We start from the raw sequence: 22529 nt of genomic DNA, 5'->3' as shown, positions 1-22529 counted from the left end.
TTAAGATTCCTTTAGGCACCTTCCAATTCGAGATCAAGCCCAATTTGCATGAGTTGGCGCACACATACTGTATATCTTCCTGGTCATGTTGCCAGAATATCTAGGACGACTTGTTGGCCAGACATTACTCCACGGTGCTCACATAGGGCAATCGCAAGGATCTGCTTCCAGGACCTGTGTGAACGGCCACTGGAAAGAAGTCTTAAAGATAATAAAAGGCATGCAGTAAAATTAAAGGGGTTGTCCAGTAATAGTTAAAGGGGTGGGGGGGCTCTACAGGGGATGAGTTGCCTATATTCTGACATCATGCTTGAGTTCCTATGTGTCCCATTTCACAGCATTAAATGCTAGGACAGGCGACTGAAACCTGCATGCAGTACCAGGCATTGCCACAATTGTTACTTGGCACAAGTAACAACTGCTCTCCTTGATTTTGCTGAAAAATAGCAGTTCAAGGAATAGTATCCCCCGCCTTAAAATAATGTCTTATTCTGGAGCTTTAAAGGGAACCTGTCACCACCTTCTCAAATACAGCTAATGGCAGGTTCCCATAGAGCCCTAGTAACTGACACCTTTTAGCTAATAATTGTTCCACTCAGATTACCATATATTTAACTTTATACCGTAATATTACCTGGTATCCACAGATGTCTATAGTGAGTCAAGGAGTCCTCAGGCTGAATCCTGCAGCTCCTCCTCATGCTATCTCAACATGCAGCAGTAATGTAAAAGGCTAAAGGACTTCATTGCAGGTCCTTTAGCCTTCTTACATTGGCAAACTGTACACCGAGCATATATCTCATGAAATCAGAGCAGCCTGTATGGAGAGGAGTAGAAGTGGCCAGATATGTGCATGGGGTACGGTTTACTTATTTCAAGACGCTAAAGGTCCTGTGATGTCATCCTGGTCACATAATATTAGGCCAAGCCCTTCAACCCCCTCTATAGATCCCTAGATACCAGGGAAGTTTAATTCTGCTCTTGTGGCAGGGAAACCATTTTTTAGCATCTAGGGCTTCATTAGGAACCTACCCCTTGTGAAAATGTGCTAACAGTCCTTTAACCCCTTAACGCTTTGCACCGTAGCTCTACAGCGCAGAGGTACAGGGAATGTATGAAGAGGGGTCACGGGCTGAGTCCATATTGCAGCAAACCCCCACCGCTAATAACCGCGGTCGGTGCTTGCTTAAATTATTAGCTTCAGAAGATGGCAAAAAATGTTTTTTCTTTTTGTACACATTCGTATTAAAACACAATAAAAACCTATATAAAAACCCTGCGATCGCACCGTACCAAAGAATAAAGTAGGTGTGTTATTTGGAGCGAAGAGTGAAAGTCGTAAAAACTGAGCCCACAAGAAAAAATTTTTCTTTTTTTTAAATTTTTCCACATTTGGAATTTTTTTCAGCTTCGCAGTACACGGCATGTTTAAATAAATAACATTATGGGAAAGTAAAATTTGTTACGCACAAAATAAGCCCTCACACAGGTCTGTACACATAAAAATGAAAAAGTTATGGATTTTTGAAGGTGGAGAGCGAGAAATGAGCAAAAAAACCCTGCGTCCTTAAGGGGTTAATATCGGATCTTTCACCTAGGCCTGTAACCAAAACAAGGGGGAAACCTGTGCCTAGAGGAAAGATATTATCTCTACTCATAGACAGGATTATAGGTAGATCCTACCCTGGGCAGCCACCATTAGTGTGACTCAGGAGGATAAGGGGCCCTGAGTCTCAGAAAACCCTCCCCCCCCCTTTACAGGTGTAGGGAACTTACTGTGTACACAGGGGTGGATGATCATTCTGTAGGGCTCCCACAACATTTTCCAGCCAGGGGCCTCGAATTTTCTAGTGATTCTACCTAATCTACTAGGATACACCTTTCAAATTACTAACCCAGCCTTATAAGACCCCTCCCAATATTCCTTTATTTGCCAAAATGTACCTCCTAATATAAGATTTCTATACATGAGGCAGTTGGTGCACTCGAGACATTGCCTTTGTATAGGGAACACCCCTTTGGGGGTATATGGGGGTATTGCTACTGACAGATAGGGAGTGTCCCAAAGTGGTGGGTTCTTGATGGGTGACGGCAGCACTACGGACGCACCATCTGCCTCACTTAATGTAAACCTTAAAAATCACTTTTATGAAAAATGGGACAAACGTATATTATGAGTCAATGTGGAGTTTGTAAGCTATGTGTATGGGGAAGGGGGGCCCCTTAGAGCAAATATTACATGCCTCAGAACAATATAGCGTGATGCCCCCTGCCACATATTACTGACTCAGCTCCTACACAATCCATTCTGGTTGAGTTCCTCTGTATAGCCGGCAGACAATAGCATTACTAGTAAGTGGAAGCTCCAGGGGGTCATTGTCTTGACTGTCCGGTTGGTCCACATGTGAGTTTTGTTAAGGGGTAAACTTATTCTGCAGTGTTATGGTTACTAGAAAAATGGCTGCAGCGAAGATCAGAAGCAGCAATCAGCAGATCAAGGGACCTACGAAGGTAACGTTCATCTCAGATCTTCTTCTCTCGTAGATGGTGGCAGATTATGACCAAGTGTCATTTTATACTGTAGGATAGAAGTAACAATGGAAATTAGTAAAGTCTGGTATAGACTTGGACATTTAATACCAAAAAAGATATATAGGGCAAAAATGTACTCAATTACATATTGCTCATGATCACTAAGTAGTGAAAAATATTAGGTAAACTTTATTATTAAATATGGCCATCAAAAAACATTAAAAACATAAATTAAAATTCCACAGAGACAAGAGTGTGGCAATGGTCAACAGTATTTTAGACACATCACAAGCATTATCCAATGCATATCGATCAAAACAGATAACAGTGTATTCAATTTTGGTTATAATCAGTATATTACCCACCCGGGTGTTGCATAATACCAAAATTTGTCAGCCACTAAGTTAACGGCGAAACGTGCGTCGGGGTGCTGTGGCGGTGGTCATTAACTTAGTGGCTGACAAATTTTGGTATTATGCAACACCCGGGTGGGTAATATACTGATTATAACCAAAATTGAATACACTGTTATCTGTTTTGATCGATATGCATTGGATAATGCTTGTGATGTGTCTAAAATACTGTTGACCATTGCCACACTCTTGTCTCTGTGGAATTTTAATTTATGTTTTTAATGTTTTTTGATGGCCATATTTAATAATAAAGTTTACCTAATATTTTTCACTACTTAGTGATCATGAGCAATATGTAATTGAGTACTTTTTTGCCCTATATATCTTTTTTGGTATTATATGCTTTTGTATTGGTAATAGGAGTAGTATACCTAGTTTTGGGTTTATCTTGTTTTTTGGTATTCATAGACTTGGACATTACTCCTCAATCTGACAATAGTAGACTCTAAACTTTAGGGTGAGATGCCAACTTTTTGGATTTTTCTTCACATTCTAGATCCATATACAACATGAATGTCCTTCGCTTCTTCTAGCTTGCTCCAGATCACAGCTACAAATTTTGTCCAGAAAATTTTCTATGTATTTATTTTTTTTATAAGACCACAAAGGCAAAGTAGTAACTTCAAAACTTGAGGAGGCGCTGTATGGAAAATGCACGGATGGATTGGCCAAAGGAATAAATGAGGGGATGATGTCCTGACAACCATCACCTAGAGCCGATCACTTGGTTCTAGAAATATTTTAGAATTTTCTACGAATATTAGCTGTGGTCAATGATTATCATTTCGTGGATGTTGATAAAATTGACAATGTTTATTACATTTGTGAGAAGAGTCTAATATGGAATAATATATATAATATATTATAATAATATATGGAGTATAGACCATAGACCTCTATTAGCAACTTTTATTACACTGCAATGTCGTGGTCCGCTAGGTACATACCACAGACCTGATGGTACGTACAAGCCACCTGACTAGCAGGTAACCCAATGTTAGCTGAGATAGGGACCTACCTCCTCTGTCAAACTACATAGATATTGGGTCCACCACTGATCGCTGCATTTAAGAGGTTCAACTGGAGGATCCTGTTAGCCTCCAGAACTAAAGAATACTCCTCCTGCAGATACCTATTCTCATGTATGGAAGAAGACTTACAGAATATCTACAACAAATGGGTTATGTATCCTATTTATTATCAGAGCCATTGTTAAAATTTGGGGTCCCTCGTTGGTCACATTCTCTTTTTGCCACTGGATGATGATTCCAGAAGATCTGCATTGGAAACAAAGTGGGTAAGGAAATGGGGGAAGAGAGAGGTAAGGGCAGGGTCTAACTAGAGGAGGTGCAGAGGCTGTGGTCACAACTAGGCCCAAGAGGTCAACGGGGCCCATATGGTGTACCCAGGGTCTGCGCCAGCATTGGGCACACCCGGCCAAGTGCCAGGGCCCAGAACTGCTGAGGGGCCCATATAAGGTTGTATATAAGGAATCAATGGGGGTGATAGGAACTGTTTCTAATAAATTCATGGGGGTGAAGAGGGCTTTATATAAAATACCCATGAGGGGAGGTTTGCGATAATAAACTTGGGGATATTTTAGGGAACAGGAGACTGTTTTAGTTGCAGAATTTTTAAAGCCACCATGTGAGTTCACTACAAAGGGGCCTATTGAGGCTCAGGGGCCTACTGAAACCTGGAGCCGACCCTGGGTGTACCTTTCCTATATGAAAAGACTAGTACTATAAACAGTACATTATAATTGGGGGCCTGGCACACATTTTGCACTGGGGACCAACAGCTTACGCCAATCGGTAAGCGTGAAACAATCCCATTAGATTTTAGGTGCTAAAACCTGACACTATATCAGCATAAATGACCCCTTGTCTTTTACGGATACCATTGAGTTATCAGGAGGTTTGACCTTGGACAACTACATACAGTGCTAGGTGCCGGCCCTTAGGTTGGGTATTGTACTCACACTGCTGTGCAATAAACTCTGAATTAACTTCATTTAAAGCTCCTCCCCTCTTTCCTCCCTCTCACATCGAGGGGCGGGGTTATGGAGGTTAACCTTCTCAATGCCGAGAACTTAGAGCTCCTAAACACTATAATAACAATAATCTATATTCATATAGTGCCATCATAAATAATAATAATAATAATAATTCTTTATTTATATAGCGCACACAGATTACGCAGCGCTGCACAAGCATGTCAAATTGGTCATATTCCGTAGCGCTGCCGTTTCTCATGGTCAGAACTCCTAAAATGCATCTTAGCCTCCCAAAGAAGTTTGCTTTTACCTGATCACAACCAAGAAGGAACCTGGGTTTGTGTAATTGTTTCGACATCAGTCCTTCTAGCAATCTATCCAAAATGTGTGAACTCAAGACAGGAAAGTCGACCTCCCAGCTGATCCGAAAGGAACGCAGAATGAATGGAAACCCCGGAGATGAGTTCCAGGCATTGTTCCCTGTCATTTTTGGCAAACTCTCTACACACAGAAATTCTTCCGTGCAGCTGCTGAGGACCTGCGTTACAATGCACCGCGCTTGGTTGTTGTAGATGTTTCCTGAGGAGTGATGCATAGTAAAGACGTAGTAGAATCTAACTATAGTGATATTAAAGGAGGCGACAGGTTACTAATAACATGGAGACAATGATAGCATCTAAAGGAGACGGGACTGGTGTGTAATATTTATTGTGCTTGACTGGGAAACTGGTCCAACATGGGTGTGAGTTGGGTGTGAGGGTCACGTGAGAGGCCACCACCCATGAACACCCTCGTCGGCAGAGTACATCCTGCTTCTAACAAGGTGTATAGTGATCGTCATCTCATAGCCTTATCTTTCTACTGAGTAATTAGGTTATTAGGCAACAGCTATCCCTCCAGGCCAGGTGCTTACACAGTTCTTAGTGGTGTTACTCTATGGCACAACGTAACTTTATCCAGCCGTAGCCACATTCAGTGGTAGCCCCCATGTGCCATAGCATTGTCACATTATACAAATCTCTTTAAAGGACACCTGTCATCAGGTCTGTGTCACTAGTCCTGTCACCTCTACCTGTTGGAGCAGCTCACAAGGATCCCATCCCAGCCTTTATCTAGTTATTTCATACATTAATCATTGTAAAATCATCTATTTTTTATCATGTAAATGAGGCTGGTCACATGGTCAGAGGCAGTGATGTCACCCCTGTTCCCCCTCCCCTCTCCTCCCCCTGCTCATGTCTGTGTGTAATGTATAGTAAAGCATTGCTAGTGTGTGTGCTGCATCTGCTGACATGCTGCATCCTCCTAATATACAGGTGAGAGACACAGACATCAGCTACACATGAATCTGACATGTTCTGCTGTAACATGGCTGCCTGGAGCTGTTGTATCTCTCCTATACACACACACACATGCACACACAGGCTGCAGGCGGCGTGGCCACCAGCACCAGGAAGCACATCATTATACAGCCTTACATCATTACACAGGCTGTCAGTCATGCACTGGACTGACATGTCCACTCATGAATAAGGTGCACAGCTTGAATATGCTAATGCTTCATTGGACACCTCACAGGTCATTTGCATACAGCTTTAGGACCTCATTGCTTAGGTTTACAGGCATGTAGAGGGACAATGAAGGGATAGAGGCAATGCTCTCTAATGGCAGTTTATGAAAATATATTTAGATTAGGGGGGTTATTTTGCATGACGGGTTCTCTTTAAGTGTAGCTGTTATATTAAATCATTATTAATAGGTTAAATGTCAGGGTTTATACAGTGTTTAAATGTAAAAAAATAAATAAATTTTGAAGGCTCCTAATTAAAATTGGGCAGAGACACTCGACTTACAGACGACCCCTAGTTACAAACGGACCCCTGGATATTGGTAATTTATTGTACTTTAGCCTTAGGCTACAATAATCAGCTGTAACAGTTATCACAGGTGTCTGTAATGAAGATTTAGTGTTAATCCCGGTTCTTATGACAACCCAACATTTTTAAAATCTAATTGTCACAGAAACCAAAAAAGTTCTGGCTGGGATTACAATGATAAAGTATACAGTTCCGACTTACATACAAACTCAATTTAAGAACAAACCTACAGAACCTATCTTGTATGTAACTCGGGGACTGCCTGTACTCTAACTGAGCATTGCCAAGGAAAATCCATATTCAGTCTGTGTGTATAACAGGGTAAGTGTGATACCATTAAAGGGGTTGTCCACTTAAAGAACATGTGATGTCACACGGGTGAATAACTTATATCCCTGGTCATGGCTTGTTATCTCCATGGTCATGTGATGTCACACAAGTGCAAGGCTTGTTATATCCCTGGTCTTGTCATTTCACACAGGTGCACGGCTCGTTATATCCCTGGTCATGTGATGTCACACAGGTGCACGGCTCGTTATATACCTGGTCATGTGATGTCACACAGGTGCACGGCTCGTTATCTCCCTGGTCATGTGATGTCGCACAGGTGCACAGCTCGTTAAATCCCTGGTCATGTGATGTCACACAGGTGCACGGCTCGTTATATTCTTGGTCATGTGATGTCACACAGGTGCCGGGCTTGTTATATCCCTGGTCATGTGGTGTCACATAGGTGCACGGCTCGTTATAACGCACAGTGTGATCAAAGCTGTGTGATGCTAATGCGGCGTGCACCTGTGTGACATCACATGACCGTGGACCGTAGTTTATCTACAGGAACTAAACAATTACGCTTCCTGTTGCATGACAGCAAGAAGACAGCAAGCAGAGATCTAAAAAAAAAAGAGAAGAATTGACGCAGAAACTACATTGGAAAACTGTATAACTTTTACTATTTAAATTATTTTCTGTAATGTGTATGGCCACCTATACCATAAATCCCAGTGACCGGTGATCTTAGGTCCCAGTAACCGGTGATAGATCATGATTGACACATGAATAGAGCGGCCCCATCTACAGTTGTAAAACATCAGATCCAGATGTCAGCAGCCATATATATAGATAGCGGCTGGACATTGTCACTACTTATCTCTTCCTGCAGCAGGAGTCTGTATAGATAACTATAGCGGGAAATTACTCCCTTACACTTATTGTGACACATTTATTGCTCCCTGTCTCTTTAAGGGCTTGTTCATGGTAATACATCCATCATATGGCGAGTAGTACGGCCACATATCCTTTCCCCACCATGCCCCAACATAAAGCAGCATCTGCTCTGGACAAGGGTTATCATTGTTTTTGAGAAAACAAATATTAGACCCTTTAACTAATTTTATATACCTTATTATTGTATGTCGCTTACTTAAAGGGGCATGTCCAGTCACGACAAGTTAGCCCTTGTCCAAAGAATAGGGGCTTACTTGTTGGTAGGTGGGGGTCTCAGCGCTGGATGACGAGAACTGGGGTCCATTGTACCATTAATGAACAGAGGAGACGGACGCACATGCACCCTGCTCCTCTATTCATCTCTATGGCACTGACAGAGATGAACAGGTTCTGATCCATTCTTTTGGGGTGTGACAGGGTTACAACAGACCCTTGTAATCAGCGGGGGTCCAATAACTGAGTCCAGCACCATTTTAAAGGGAACCTGTCATGAGAAATTGGCCTTATAAACCACTACCAGTAAGTTGTCAAGCACTTGAACAGCTTCTTGATCAGGTTTCTCTTATGTCTCGGGGCGGTGGCATCATCCAGAAAATCAAGTTTAAAGTGTGATGTAAGTCATAAGTATAAAGTCAGGGAGGTGGAGATTTTAACACTGAAGTCAAGCCCTCCGTGCCTCCTCATGTACTGAACTTCAAGAGATCTGATCAATGACTTCCCTGGACACAGAACACTCACTTCACTGTAATTGGTCCTATGGTCCTAAGGCAGGGAGAGCTTGACTTCAGTGTAAAACTCTCCGCCTCCTTGACTTCATAAAACCAATCTACATCTGACTTTAAAGTTGATTTTCTGGATGATGTCCCCGCACCGGGCCATGAAAGAAACATCTTCTAGAAGCTGCTCAGCTGCTTCTCATCCTACTGCTAGTGGTTTATTAGACCAATTTCTGATGACAGGTTCCCTTTATGATCCAAAAATATGATTTATATTCCAAAAGAAGATACACAATCACAGTCACTCAAATACTGAAAAGCCTCTTTGCATTTACTTTTTGCTGCCAAAAAATTCACTAGAAAACAAAACCTATGTCCCTGGCAACCAGTCTCAGACTACTCAGGCCTTGAGAAGGAAAGGTCAATCAAACTTTGGTTTTTATGTGTCCTATTAATAAGATTTTTAGGAGATTTAGAAAAAAGTCACATTTTCCACAACCTTTGAAGAAGATCTTTTATTAACTCCACAGAAATTAATTATTTGTATCCTTTAAAAATGTTGCAAAACAGATTCTCTTAACATTTTTTCGGAATACTGGGGGCGTGAGAGATAAAATTCCAACTATGATAGAATGAGAAGGATAAGTCTTATGAAGGATGCAGAGAGTTGGAGTTGGTGGAGATGGGGAAAGGTTTCCCTTAAACTATCCATTGGCGCACAGTTATTAAAGTGTTTACAGCAGTTTTTTGTCGGACTTGCATGGAAAAGAATATGCAAACGACGCTTTCCTGCTCAGTACACCTTCTTCCTGGTGCACGTAAGTGCATTGTCTTGCCACACAATTTGAATCTTAAATCCCGCGCTCAGTCGGAATGCGTCGGATCGGCCGACGGCATGCCCCACCGATTTCTGTGGCATGGAAGCCGTTGCAGCTGCGCCACAATCCGATCGCGTGCGACACAATCGCAGTGCAAACCTATGAATAAATACCTGTCAAAGCTGTGCAATTCCCAAAAACCTTGAACAGTCCGACGAAAGTGCAATCCGCGACCCTTAGTAAATAAGCCCCATTATGTTTGGGTTGATGGAAGTGGGGAAAGGTCCAATCTCCCTCCGTCCTGACAGAGCAGATGTATAAATCCATGACTGGTCCAATAAGTATTTCAATAAGACGTGGACGGGAGAGGTTACATTTCCTCCAGTGTCAGTTGTGTAATGTACTTGCAGCTCTGGGTGTGCTTGTTGCTTGTTATGGAACAAACATTTGTAGCAAGTGTATTCCAGAACAGAACAATTACCTGCTGACGATGGTCGTATGTAGCCACTACTTATATTTATCATCCCTGTTATGAATATAAATGGACAATGACTGTGATGTGCGCTATAGTTAGCTGACGTGTAGTAGTTTAGGTTATGTACTATTAGAATCTATGGAAATGGATATATATATTTATGGCAGCTCATTGTATATATGTTCTTGGTAACAGGATCCAGAAAGTGAAGAAGAAAACCTGTTTACAGAGAGAGATGGATGGTGGCTGTATTCATTCAGGGTAAGCATGCATGTGTATAGCGGTCATATAGTATATAAGTATACGGATGACCAGTGGGATCTATAATCATTCACTATAATATGCGTGTCTACTACATGACCGAGTTGTTCTGGCAAACAAGTTAGGCCCTGTTCACTTGCTGATCGGTGGGGGTCTCAGTGATGGGATCCCCACAAATAACGAGAACAGGAGTCCGATGGGGGCCGTTGTACCTCAAGTCGGACCCCTCTTCTCCCTTGTCTTGCTGTTTCGGTCATCTCAAGGAACAACGAGGGGTCTGACTGGGGTACATTGGACCTCATCGGACCCCCATGTTTGTGAGCTCTGGGGGTCCTGTCACTGAGACCCCGATCAGAAAGTTAGGTCCTACCCTTTGTTTCATGGGAAAAACCCCATTTAAGACACCATGCACTTTACTTGCAGTTTATTTAAGCTACTATCTAGCAATCTATAACAAATCTAATGACACAGACCATAAAATAATCCTCCATATCCACGTCTTATACATTGATTTTAAAGGGGTAAGAAAATAAAAACACATACTTTCCCTGCTCCTGGTCCTAGGTCTTCGCTCTGGTACCACCATTTCTGGCCTTTGGCCAAATCAGGAAATCCAACAGCTTCAGACTTTCCTTTATTCGGAATAACAGAACGGATACAAATGGACCAAATTCAAAACAATGAAAGTTTTGAAGATTCCATTTTATTTCCATTATTTTCTTCGGTTAGAGTCTAACCGAAAAAAAACCTGTTATGTGAAGATTTTTTTCTGAGTTGTATGTATCTTGCTCTTATACTGCCCCCCACCTGTATCCTACTTTTGCGTAAGATATATTTCATAGGTTTTACAAGTAGCTGAAGCCAAATAGAAAGCCGTATGAGCAAGATCAGACTACACAAAGCTGGTTTGTAGTCTGTAACCATGGATACAGATATAGTTACATAGGAGCTGTAGACAAACTGTAGTACTATATACAGGGCCGCCATCAGGAGGGGGGGGTCAGTGTGACTGTGTTCAGGGGGCCACAAGGAGGAGAAGGGGCCCCAAGTCACAGAAAACCCTCCTCCCTTCCCAGGTGCAGGGAACTCACTGTGTATACAGAGCCGGATTATCAACATTTCCCAGTCCCAGTCCGGGGCCGGGGCCCCAAACTTCCTAGTATTGTAATATTGTAATCAATAGTATTTGGAGATTTGCTTTACTTTTCATTGTAACTACATTGGAGCAATGACACCAGTTTTGTAAAGATTTCTATACCTTATAAATCTACAAAGGACAAGGAAATGTGAATATTATCCTCTCCATTCACACTCATTGCTACAAACATAAACCTTATAGTGTCACGAATCATAAGAGTTATGAACACTGCATGTATATGTTTTGTGCCGTCAGGAATCTCCTAGTCCAGGGACTTATAACGTCCGTGATTTTCTCCAAGATGCAAAACTTAATCCTGTTCAGCAAACATACAGTTTCAAAGGGCAAGGACGGAAAAAGCCCTTGAGCACAGCTGGATCTGGAGAAGCTTTACTACCCGGCTGCTACAAGATTCTAGAATTTAGGGATCTGGTGGAACAACTCCCACACCCCTCATCATTCCGCAGTACCCCAAGAAGTGCTCCACTCCATGGGGTAAAAGATAAGGTAAGGCAAGCATAAAGTGACTGATCGGGTGGGTGCTATGTGGTTATATGCAGGCGTCCTAACGTGGCTAAGGGTGCTACCGATGAGGCCACCATAGAAATACAGTATAAAGATTTATATCAGATTTATTTTAAAGTGATCTTTCTGTCTATATGAGAGAATAGACGCTCTGAATAAGTCTTGTTAGGAATGAGCCATATGCAGAGGCTCAACCCAGGTCACAGCAGCGGCTCCAGGAGCTTGCAGGACACTTCAGATTGCGTTTGTAAGACATCTGTCTCACCCAACCAGCCCATTAATGTGCGTTCTCCTCACGGACAGGCAGCGCGTTTGTCCTAAACATGGAGAGGAGAAAAGCTTCTACCAGATACATTTGGTAGTAACTTTGTTCCCCAAGAGCAGAGGGTGGAAAGAATGTGAAGACCCATGAACATGAGATGGTTGGCCAGTCCTGTCCGAATTAAAAGGGTTATCCCATCTGAAGTATTCATAGAATATATCATAAATACCTGATGGATGCATGTCCCAGTGGTGAGACCAACACCCATCTTGGTAATGGAGGTCTCCGAAACCACAACCTTGCGAAACGTTCTTATATGTCTGCTTCTTTCCATTGTAACCAAGATATTTCTTGAAAACATCCAAGGAGCTGAGGTTAGAAAACAAAAGACACATGTTCACCTGCTCCAGCTCCCAGATTTTGGGGCTGCGTAAAGCTAGAACTTCCAGTGGTTCACAGCATCTGGTTCATCCAATGAGTGGCCTCCTCTGATTAGGAGACAACACAGGAAATGAAGCTCTTTCTTACCCAAATGTGAACAATGCCATTCCGGGGATGCCACCGGTGGCCATTGCAGTGCCATTAAGATTATCAATCAGTGGTCCTGTATGTATTATCTGTATTCCATTTCTTTTACTTCTTTGCCTCCACCTTTGCCTCCACATTTGTACAGATGTACTCAACCTCATGCTAATGCTCGATATCTTTCTTCTTTATCCAACCCACGGCTATTGTGGCCGAAACGTTGTGCTTTTTGTGGCCGTGTTTCATTAAAAACTTCAAAATCTTGACCATCTGAAAGAAGTGCTTGGACTTTGTTTTTTGCCCTTCTTTGCCTCCATGTCAGTCTATACTACAATTCTAGTATTCTATTCATGACGCAAGATGCACAGGATAGTTCTGCGGTGAAAACACGCAAGGAAATCAGAATTGGCTCCATACACTAAATGTTGAACGAAGCAACCGATGAACCTAGTGATAGCTCTGATTTATTTTATGACTACATTTATTTATACTGGATGCCGTCTTGTCTTAGAGGAGACGTCTACTAATTGATCGGTGTTCTTGGAATCATTAGAGTCGATATGCAGCCGACACGACTTTGGCTTATAAGAAGTCTCTGCTCCCCGGTGAATCACTGACTGGACCGTTCATAAATGATGGATTTCTGTAGCCAAGGGTGATGTTATATTGCTGAGAGTCAGGTTGTCAGCTGGAGCCATATTAGCGAGCGAACCTTTTCACCTTTCCTTACAGTTAGATCCCTGTGTCCTATTTCTCCCTTCACTCGGTAAATAAAAGACAGACATTGTTAATGTCACCTTATCCTCCAGGCCCAGCTACAAATATCAGAAGCGGAGAGTCGGGTGCCAGTATTCCTGTTATATCCAGCTTTGCCTCAGTTCTTCTAATATGTTATCTTCCATTTTTCCAACAAATAATATGAAATATTAAAATGGTTAAGTCGTATACTCTGGGCAGTCATGTATATGGGGTCTGTAGGGGACAGACATGGTTGTAGTATGTATATATTCAGTGGTGTAACTTGAATCTGAAGGGCCCCAATGCAAAGTCTATGCCAAGACCGCTGACTATGATGTATGTTTTGTAGTACTAGTCTTCTCATATGGGAAAGTGGCCCCTAAACCTCCTGGGCCCGGTTGCGATCGCACCCTCTGCACCCCCTCAAGTTACGCCTCTGTATATATTCCATTGAGGCAATACATGCAAAATATTACAGAATTTACCCCCAAAAAACAATTGTTAAAATGAAAGCTAAAGGTAGGTACATTACACGCCCATAAAGGTCTATTTGTACTAATATTAGGTTCCGTTCACAAACCCATACAATGTTATATACTGTTGATAATTCCTATTTGATGTCTGATTTGTAGGATATCAACACAGATCCCGGTCAGTATAATCTTATTCCTCCACCGGTGGAACAGCAGCATTCCAAGTAAGTAGCAGATTCTTCATGGACAATTTATCATGGATTCTACTGTTTATTCGGTTTGGACTGGGGAACTGTTGTCCCACCATCCACCCACAATGACCCATTGTATCTTTGTGAAGGCTGTATCAGCAGTAACATCTAACAATCCATAATATCTATGATCCCTCCCGTAAGAATAACCCCTGGTGTCACATGACTGCTTCAGTCACCAATCAATGGGTTTCTCTTCTGCTGGACCTTAAAGGTCCATTATCTCTGAAGCATCCTCTGGGAAATCTAAATCTGAGTATATGACCCTATATGGAGGGTGATATTTGTCTGGTCTAGTGTGGGTAGCCAAATACTTTAAAAGCCCTTTGGCCAAAAGCTATTCCCCATCCAAATGAATACTTGGTTTCACTAAATGTTCATGTGTTCTCAATTGGGAGAAGAGCGTAGAGCAAGGTGTCTGCATACTAGATGTGTATCTGCTGAAGCAGTTGATTTTGATGGATTTGAATGACATCTAATGTTGGTGAGGATCTTCTGACTATGACCTGATGACAATGTCAAGCAAGGATCGGCAGTGGGTTTCTACAACCCAGTGGCAGTGGTTATCTATTTTCTACGTTTAAGTCTGGAGGAGACAGTCAAGATAGTCCATGCTTAGACAGCTTTTTCAACTCTGTCAATTATCTAGTGTGAATTCACTACAAAAATCGTGTTTTAGAGTAGGGTTTCTAAGTTCAATAAGGGCACCACCAACCAGAACATGGTGGCGTCTCTCCGCTGGTTTATAGACTATAGTTTTATGTCAAAATATAACTTATTTATCATAAAATGTGTAATTTTTGAATCCAGTATAATGAAAAATAAGCACAAAGTTGGTCAAGCCTGATCATAAAATGTCTTGAAACCTACTTCTCCATCTTTGTGTCTGAGGTAAAACTGTTCTAGTTGGCAACCAATCAGAGCCCAGCTTTCATTTTCCCACAGCTGTTTATGAAATGAAAGCTGAGCTCTGATTGGTTTCCATGGGCACCTAGAACACTTTTACCTCAGACACTTCTGAAAAATCTCCCATTGAGAAGATTTAATGTGTCCATGTACTATACTTATAGCCCATAGATATCAGGGTGTCATGTACTGATTTATTTCTACCCTTGTGTATTATGAAATAAAACATTACCCTACCTCGATTTTTGGAACTACCCTTTCATATCTATTGACCTTAAAATACAAAAATTATGATGTTACCATAGGTAGTCCTACTCATGACTGCCTAGCCTAAACTGGACTACCTTCTCTCTGGTGGGGTTTGCATAATCTCTACATTTTGTGGTTGGATTACGACAAAGAAAATTGACCATGTTTGTTTCTAAAAATTCAGAAGATTCTGTAAAATTTGGGATAGTCCCTAAGTATATAGGATGCCACCAGCTCAGAGCAGCATCCCTTTATCTCTACATGGTAGGATTTTGGTGTTAGCTGTCCCCATAGCTGTGTATTGCACCACATTTTAGGAACAAACTTGTTTTACATACAAAGTTCCACCTCACAGCACCTGCTACCTGCCCCCGTCCCTTTAATTAACAAGCAGCTGATTTATACTGTAACGTATTATACAGCAATGCAGATCCTATCCTAAAATATAATGAAACACCGCAGAAGTGATTTAGGCTTCCTGCTGTTCTCCAGCTGTTGCTCATCGCCGGCCTCACTTATAACATTTGGCTGAAGTTTCCAGCCAAAAATTTGGTTGGGAATAAATTATTTCAGTCGGATAACAAATGCATTAAATGTACAATCCCTTTAACTTGTATGTTAAATTAATGTGTTTAAGGAGCCTGGAACCCCATAGGCTCATTTGCATACAGTCCTTCATCCTGGTGGTAGATGCCCTTTAAAGGGTTTGCTCACTTTACCTCATGTTTTTTGTAATAGATGTCCTTTAAGATTCTTAGCAACCTATCAATTTAGAGACCTTTTGGAAAAATGGAATCTAAATTCTGATTGGTTACCACTAATTATGTTGACACTAGATACTACATAAAAACATAGAATCACACACTTTGTCACACCTGTTCACCAATTGTTAAAAAAAAAATCCTGAAAAATACCTATTTTGATAATTCAGAAATAAAGGACTTTTACATTTTGTTTTGTAAAGCGGCCCCCTGAGAGTTGTTGGAAACCCCCTTAATAAGACCTTACAAATGAAGACCTTCACCTACAAACTATAACAAAAAAAGCTGCTCACTCTGGAGGACCCAGCAGGGTTGTGTATTAATTTTAACTAAAATCATGTAATATGTTAATATTTCCTGTGGGGGCATTGTAGGGAAAGTGAACACTTGTTACTAGGCTCCGCCCCTTTGACCACTAGAGGTTCCAGTAGCACTAAGTCGTGTTTTTCGGTTATTTTTAGGGAATTAAAAAGTTCCTACATTTCTTCCTGCCCTGTCTATCAAGCGGTGAACTTACCAAGCCTTATGATTAATGTGTTCTCCTCTGCCTTTTTTGGTCGCCTCTGCTATCACTATTGTGGGCGGAGCATCAATGATAAGTATATATATATATATACACCGGTGTATCTGCCAATATAATATTAACAGCTGTTTCTGAATCAGGTTCAAAAAATGACTCATTGATGGGTGAAATCTATTCGTGTTGTTGCCATAACAGTGACAACCCCTGGAATTAGTAACAGGTGTGCAGCGCTGTTGTCGTAGAGGCACATATAGGAAATAACGTGGAAATTACTAGACAATGGACCTGCTCGGTACGTGGCTGGTCATTGTGTGTAGTAGCTATTGTTCTGCACCTGTGTCTTCGCTAATAATATCAAGCTGACATTTGCTGTGTTTTTATTCTTACAGGCATTTTATGTTTCGATCCGCCGTACAGAGATTCCCCACAATTTACTTTATGCCTGTAAGTATTGTATGATTGTTATATCACATTAGATTACATTATAGGGGTTTTCCCACAAAGCAAAGTTAGGCTCTATCCACTGGATAGGGCCTAACTTGCTTATCAGTGGGGGTCTAGGGGTGCTGAGACCCCCAACAGATTGTGGAAACTAGGGGTCTGTCCCCTTTTTGCTCCGCCAGACTAAGGCTACATTCACACTGCCGTTGCCCGCCCGTACCGTACCATAGCGGGCAACGGCAGTGCACGGGGAGAGGAGGAGGAGGTGAGCGCCGCTCACCCCCGCCCCTCTCCATAGGAAGTTATGGCGCACGGCGCCGTATTACGGGTAAAGATAGGACAGGTCCTATCTTTTTCCCGGGTACGGAGCGGTATGGTGCCGCACGTGTGCTGCACCGAACCCTCCCGCAGGGCGCCGCGCGCCCATTGCCGTCTATGGAGGACGTATATCGGCCGTATATACGTCCTCCATACGGTAGTGTGAATGTAGCCCAATGGAGCAGACGGTTGTGCATGACTGTTCTCTATGGAGCTGATGGAAATTGCAGAGCGCCGCGCTAGCAGTAGAACAGTAGAAAAGGAAATTTCCTATAGGCTTACATTGGGGCTCATTTACATTGGGGATCGCACTTTTGTCGGACATCCCAACGATTTCCATTTTGCATCGCTGGAACAGGGATGTAAAAGGGGTTTTTGGTGCACACAATTGGATTTTGGCACAATCGCGTCGGATTTCATGCGACACAAATCGGGGGACAGGCCGTCGGCCGATCCGACGGATTTGGACAAAAGCGGGATTTAACTTAAAAATTGTGACGCAAGACAATGCACTTACATGCACGGGAAGAAGAAGGTGAACTCCGGCGGACCTGAGCGGGGAAGCGACACATACACGATATCGGACGCACGATCTTCATGAATCGCGGCAGAGTTCATCCTCGCCGGACAGTCCGGATCGGGGATCGCGCAGGGACCGCCTAAGTAAATGTGCCCCATTGAGTCACACAGCAAGTTTCTAAAGAGGTAAACACCTCCAGCTGAAAAGTGCACTTCAAAGAACAGCAAGTGTCAGTTAATATTAAATTCTCCTCCATGGCAACTGGAATATTTCAGATTTTGTTTCATATGAATAGTTACATAAAAAAAAAAATGTTAATCATAAAAACACGATTTGAATAATCCAGTATGTAATTTTTCTGATGATGCATTGACTGTAGTAAACAAAATCTCCAGATGGCTGGGGCTACATAGCAATTTTTAATGACACAGTGTCATTTGCTTTGGCAGCAGCTGTCTGGCACTGGTTACTAAAGTTCACTTACTACTATCTCCATTTGTATGTTAGTTTTACCCCTTTTCGTTATTAATTATTTCATCCTAAAGCTTTTATCTTAAAGAGTAGATAAACATAAGATGCCATCAATAGCGCAGATCGTAATAGAAAACTTTAAAAAAAGATTCTTCTGTCTTTCATGTTTTGCTCCTCTTTTTCCAGCAGTGAGCAGTGTATCTTAAATCAAGTCTTTATATAGAAAATTGATAAGGAGAGAAGGCTAAAGTTTACTTCCTTTCATGCCAGGACAATATTTCACTTGATATCTCAGCTTTGTAAGTAGTTAATTCATCAATTGACTGTAAGGAGTTACATCCATAGAAAGTTTATCAGCTTCTCCTTATCTGTCTGTGTGAGATCCAAGAGAAAGTTAATTCATCTATTGAATGTAAGGAGTTACATCCATTGAACGTTTGTCAGCTTCTCCTTATCTGTCTGTGTGAGATCCAAGAGAAAGTTAATTCATGTATTGAATGTAAGGAGTTACATCCATTGAAAGTTTATCAGCTTCTCCTTATCTGTCTGTGTGAGATCCAAGGGAAAGTTGATTTAGTCACACTGCTTAGAAATCAGATAAGAAGCAGAGGCTGATTTTACAAGAAACCAACTGGTTTTACAAGACTTGCCCCAGTGAACCAATGCTGATACCGTGTTTTATTTAACTTTTATTACTAATTTATGCAGTTCGTAGGGTCAAATGATTAAACTTACTCATAAAGAAGCATTTAAAGAGATATTTCCCCTCCTATGTAACTTCCGAGCTCCTACTTTCCTTGCAAAAAGAGATTAATCCCTGAAGACATTACCTGTTCTATATACAGTATAAATATAAATATCGGAAGGAGTTGGTTTATCGCCTTACATGTATGGAGAATATATCACTTAATATCTCAGCTCTGTAAGGAGATATGTTTAGTTGGCGAGGCCATAGAAACTTTATCAGCTTCTCCTTATCTATCAGCTGTCTGTGTGAGATTGGATTGGTGCAGAAAGAGCGGGAGAAAACACTGTACAAAGTTTCCTCCAATAAAGTATTTTACCTTAATTTCACTCAAATATTTACCACATTCTCTAACTCCTCTGATTACACCTTCTCTAACGTCAGGTAGGATGAGCAAAGATGACTACTTCACCCCAGGACCACCCACCTGACAGTAGAGAGCCCAAATAACATATCAGAAGCCAAATTGAAAGGAATTGATTACTTAGGAATGGTGAGGTCTAGAAAAAATTCCAACTGCACTGGAATGAGGTGGTTATAAATCCTATTTACTCCCTGCCATGCCACTACTACAACTTAACACAGAACACCCCATGGAAGAGCATCCAACTGGTTTTACAAAACTTGAACCCCGTGAACCAATGCTGATGGCAGCATGGTGGCCCAGTGGTTAGCACTACAGCCATGCAACGCTGTCCCATCCAGGTCAACATCAGCAAAGAGTTTGTATGTTCTCTCCGGGTCCTCTGTTTTCCTCCCACACTCCAAAACATACTGGTAGGATGATTAGATTGTGAGCCCCATTGGGGACAGTGACTGATTTGGCAAACTCTGTGCAGCGCTGCGTAATCTGTGTGCGCTATATAAATAAAGGAATTATTATTATTTTTTATTCCTTTTTTACTGATCATAGGGTTAAATGATCAAACTCATAAAGAAGCACTGGAAGAGATATTGCCCTCTCATGTATCTCTCTGTAACTTCCGAGCTCCTACTTCCCTTGTGAGTAGAGATTAATCCCTGAAGACGTTACCTGTTCTATATATACATATATATTTAGCTTCTATGCGCTTATCGGAAGGAGTTGGTTATTTGCTATGTACAAAATCTGTACATTATAGGCTTTTATCTTTAAAGGCAAGTCCATGCAATGCAAAAATGTCTCTTAAAAAGACAAAAGATTGCAAACCCCTCTGGGGTTAAATTCATATACACCCCCACACATATATTTATATATATACACGTGGAGTGTGTGCAGTAGTATGCTGTAGGGTAAACACACTTTTTGTGGACCGTCAGGCCCATTCATGCCTCGCACACTTAGGGATTAGGTAAATAATGCAGTGAAATTTTAGATTTGTTTGCCTTACACGGTTTAGGTTACATCCGCTTGATACTAGCGCTGTGTATCCATGGTTCCCTGTTCCACAACCTGTTGTTTGTGAGCTCGGGGAGGATTAGGTCTGTGAGTCCCTATTATCAGCACTGGATGAGATGGAAAAGTCAATGGTATAATTGGCAAGTATTATTTATAATCCTTAATGCAAGTATAAAACACAAAGAAACAGGGACATCCTATGACAGTGCAGGTCTGTAGCAATCAGGGCTTATAGTGTATCCATAACTTTGTAATACATTAGCAACCCTGGGGTAAGTAGATAGATAGATAGATAGATAGATATGAGATAGATAGATAGATAGATAGATAGATAGATAGATAGATAGATAGATATGAGATAGATAGATAGATAGATAGATATGAGATAGATAGATAGATAGATATGAGATAGATAGATAGATAGATAGATAGATAGATAGATAGATAGATAGATAGATAGATATGAGATAGATAGATAGATAGATAGATAGGAGATAGATAGATAGATAGATAGATAGATATATAGATAGATAGATAGATAGATAGATAGATAGATATGAGATAGATAGATAGATAGATAGATATGAGATAGATAGATAGATAGATAGATAGATAGATAGATAGATCTTGCGACACAATTTGAAAGTTAAATCCCGCGCTCAGTCCGAATCCGTCGGATCCTCCAATGGGATTCCCCTTCCCCCCATGAAAGCAGCACAGCTCTGCCAAAATCCAATCGCGTGCGACACAATCCCAGCACAGACCCCTGTTAAATACCTGTCATAGCCGTGCAAAACCCAAAAACGTCTATTGAAGTGCACTCGCGGACCCTTAGTAAATAAGCCCCATTGGGGGTCATTTACTAAGGGCCCGATTCGCGTTTTCCCGACGTGTTACCCGAATATTTCCGTTTTGCGCCGATTGTACCTGAATTGCCCCGGGTTTTTGGCGCACGCGATCGGAATTTGGCGCATCGGCGCCGGCATGCGCGCGACGGAAATCGGGGGGCGTGGCCGAACGAAAACCCGACGTATTCGGAAAAACCGCCGCATTTAAAAAAAAAATTGTGTCGCGAAAATTTCACTCACCTTCATCCTGGGTAGGCCGGTGTATTTCGAGGCATTCCAGCGGACTTCAGCGCAGCAGCGCCACCTGGTGGACGGCGGAGGAACTGCATTGATGAATCCCGGCCGGACCCGAATCCAGCGCAGAGAATGCGCCGCTGGATCGCGAACGGACCAGGTAAGTAAATGTGCCCCATTGTGTTATATTTGCCCCAAAAGAGAAAAGTAATAAAAACGGATTCAGAGAGAACTAAAGAGAGTCTACCTGAGTTATATACTACGGTAGACATGACACCATGTTACTGTTTAGGTCATAATCGGGGTGCAGCTATAGGAGGTGTAGAGGTTGCCCTCATTCAGTACTAGACTTGGGTACCACCAGAGGTTATGATACTCAAGGCCCATTTTTAAGGACCTATGTATGATGTAACATCAATTAGTACAGTAGTACAGTGATGCTGGGAACTGTGCAGGGTCGGCTCCAGCTCTCAGTAGACCGTCATGAACAGAAGAGCAGAGTAGAACTTTCTCTAAAAAAATGTATTCAATAGGCCGTAGCGTCAACTGGGATTGTCTTCTGCTGAAACTTTGGAGTCCACTAGGGTTCATAAAGCCCAACATATAAGATGCTTATATACTCGAGTATAAGTCTAGTTTTTCAGCACAAAAAAATGTGCTCAAAACCCAAACTCAGCTTATACTCGAGTAAAAAAAATATATCAAAACTCACCTTTCCGGCTTCCCCCACTACTGGCTATATACTGGGGCAGGGGGTTGGCTATATACTGGGGCAGGGGGTTGGCTATATACTGGGACAGGGGGCTGGCTATATACTCGGGGATATGGGCAGGCAGGCTATATACTGGGGGGCAGGTGCTGGCTATATACTATGGGGCAGGGTCTGGCAGGCTATATACTGGGGAGGC

General features: G+C 41.9%; 1 protein-coding gene across 1 annotated transcript in view; it reads left to right on the top strand.

Moving 5' to 3' along the window:
- The first annotated feature begins 2456 nt into the window (after window positions 1–2456).
- Window positions 2457–22529, top strand: part of STPG4 (sperm-tail PG-rich repeat containing 4) — a 43041-nt gene continuing 22968 nt past the window's right edge. Inside the window, exons 1-5 of the mRNA XM_072140308.1 lie at window positions 2457–2511; window positions 10250–10315; window positions 11709–11960; window positions 14136–14200; window positions 17056–17110. Coding sequence (XP_071996409.1) covers window positions 2458–2511; window positions 10250–10315; window positions 11709–11960; window positions 14136–14200; window positions 17056–17110 — 492 coding nt within the window. The 5' untranslated portion in view covers window position 2457. The remainder of the gene's footprint in view (window positions 2512–10249; window positions 10316–11708; window positions 11961–14135; window positions 14201–17055; window positions 17111–22529) is intronic.

Source organism: Engystomops pustulosus, chromosome 3, assembly GCF_040894005.1.
Source record: "Engystomops pustulosus chromosome 3, aEngPut4.maternal, whole genome shotgun sequence".
Taxonomy (NCBI): domain Eukaryota; kingdom Metazoa; phylum Chordata; class Amphibia; order Anura; family Leptodactylidae; genus Engystomops; species Engystomops pustulosus.
This window is presented reverse-complemented; position numbering and strand designations above follow the sequence as displayed.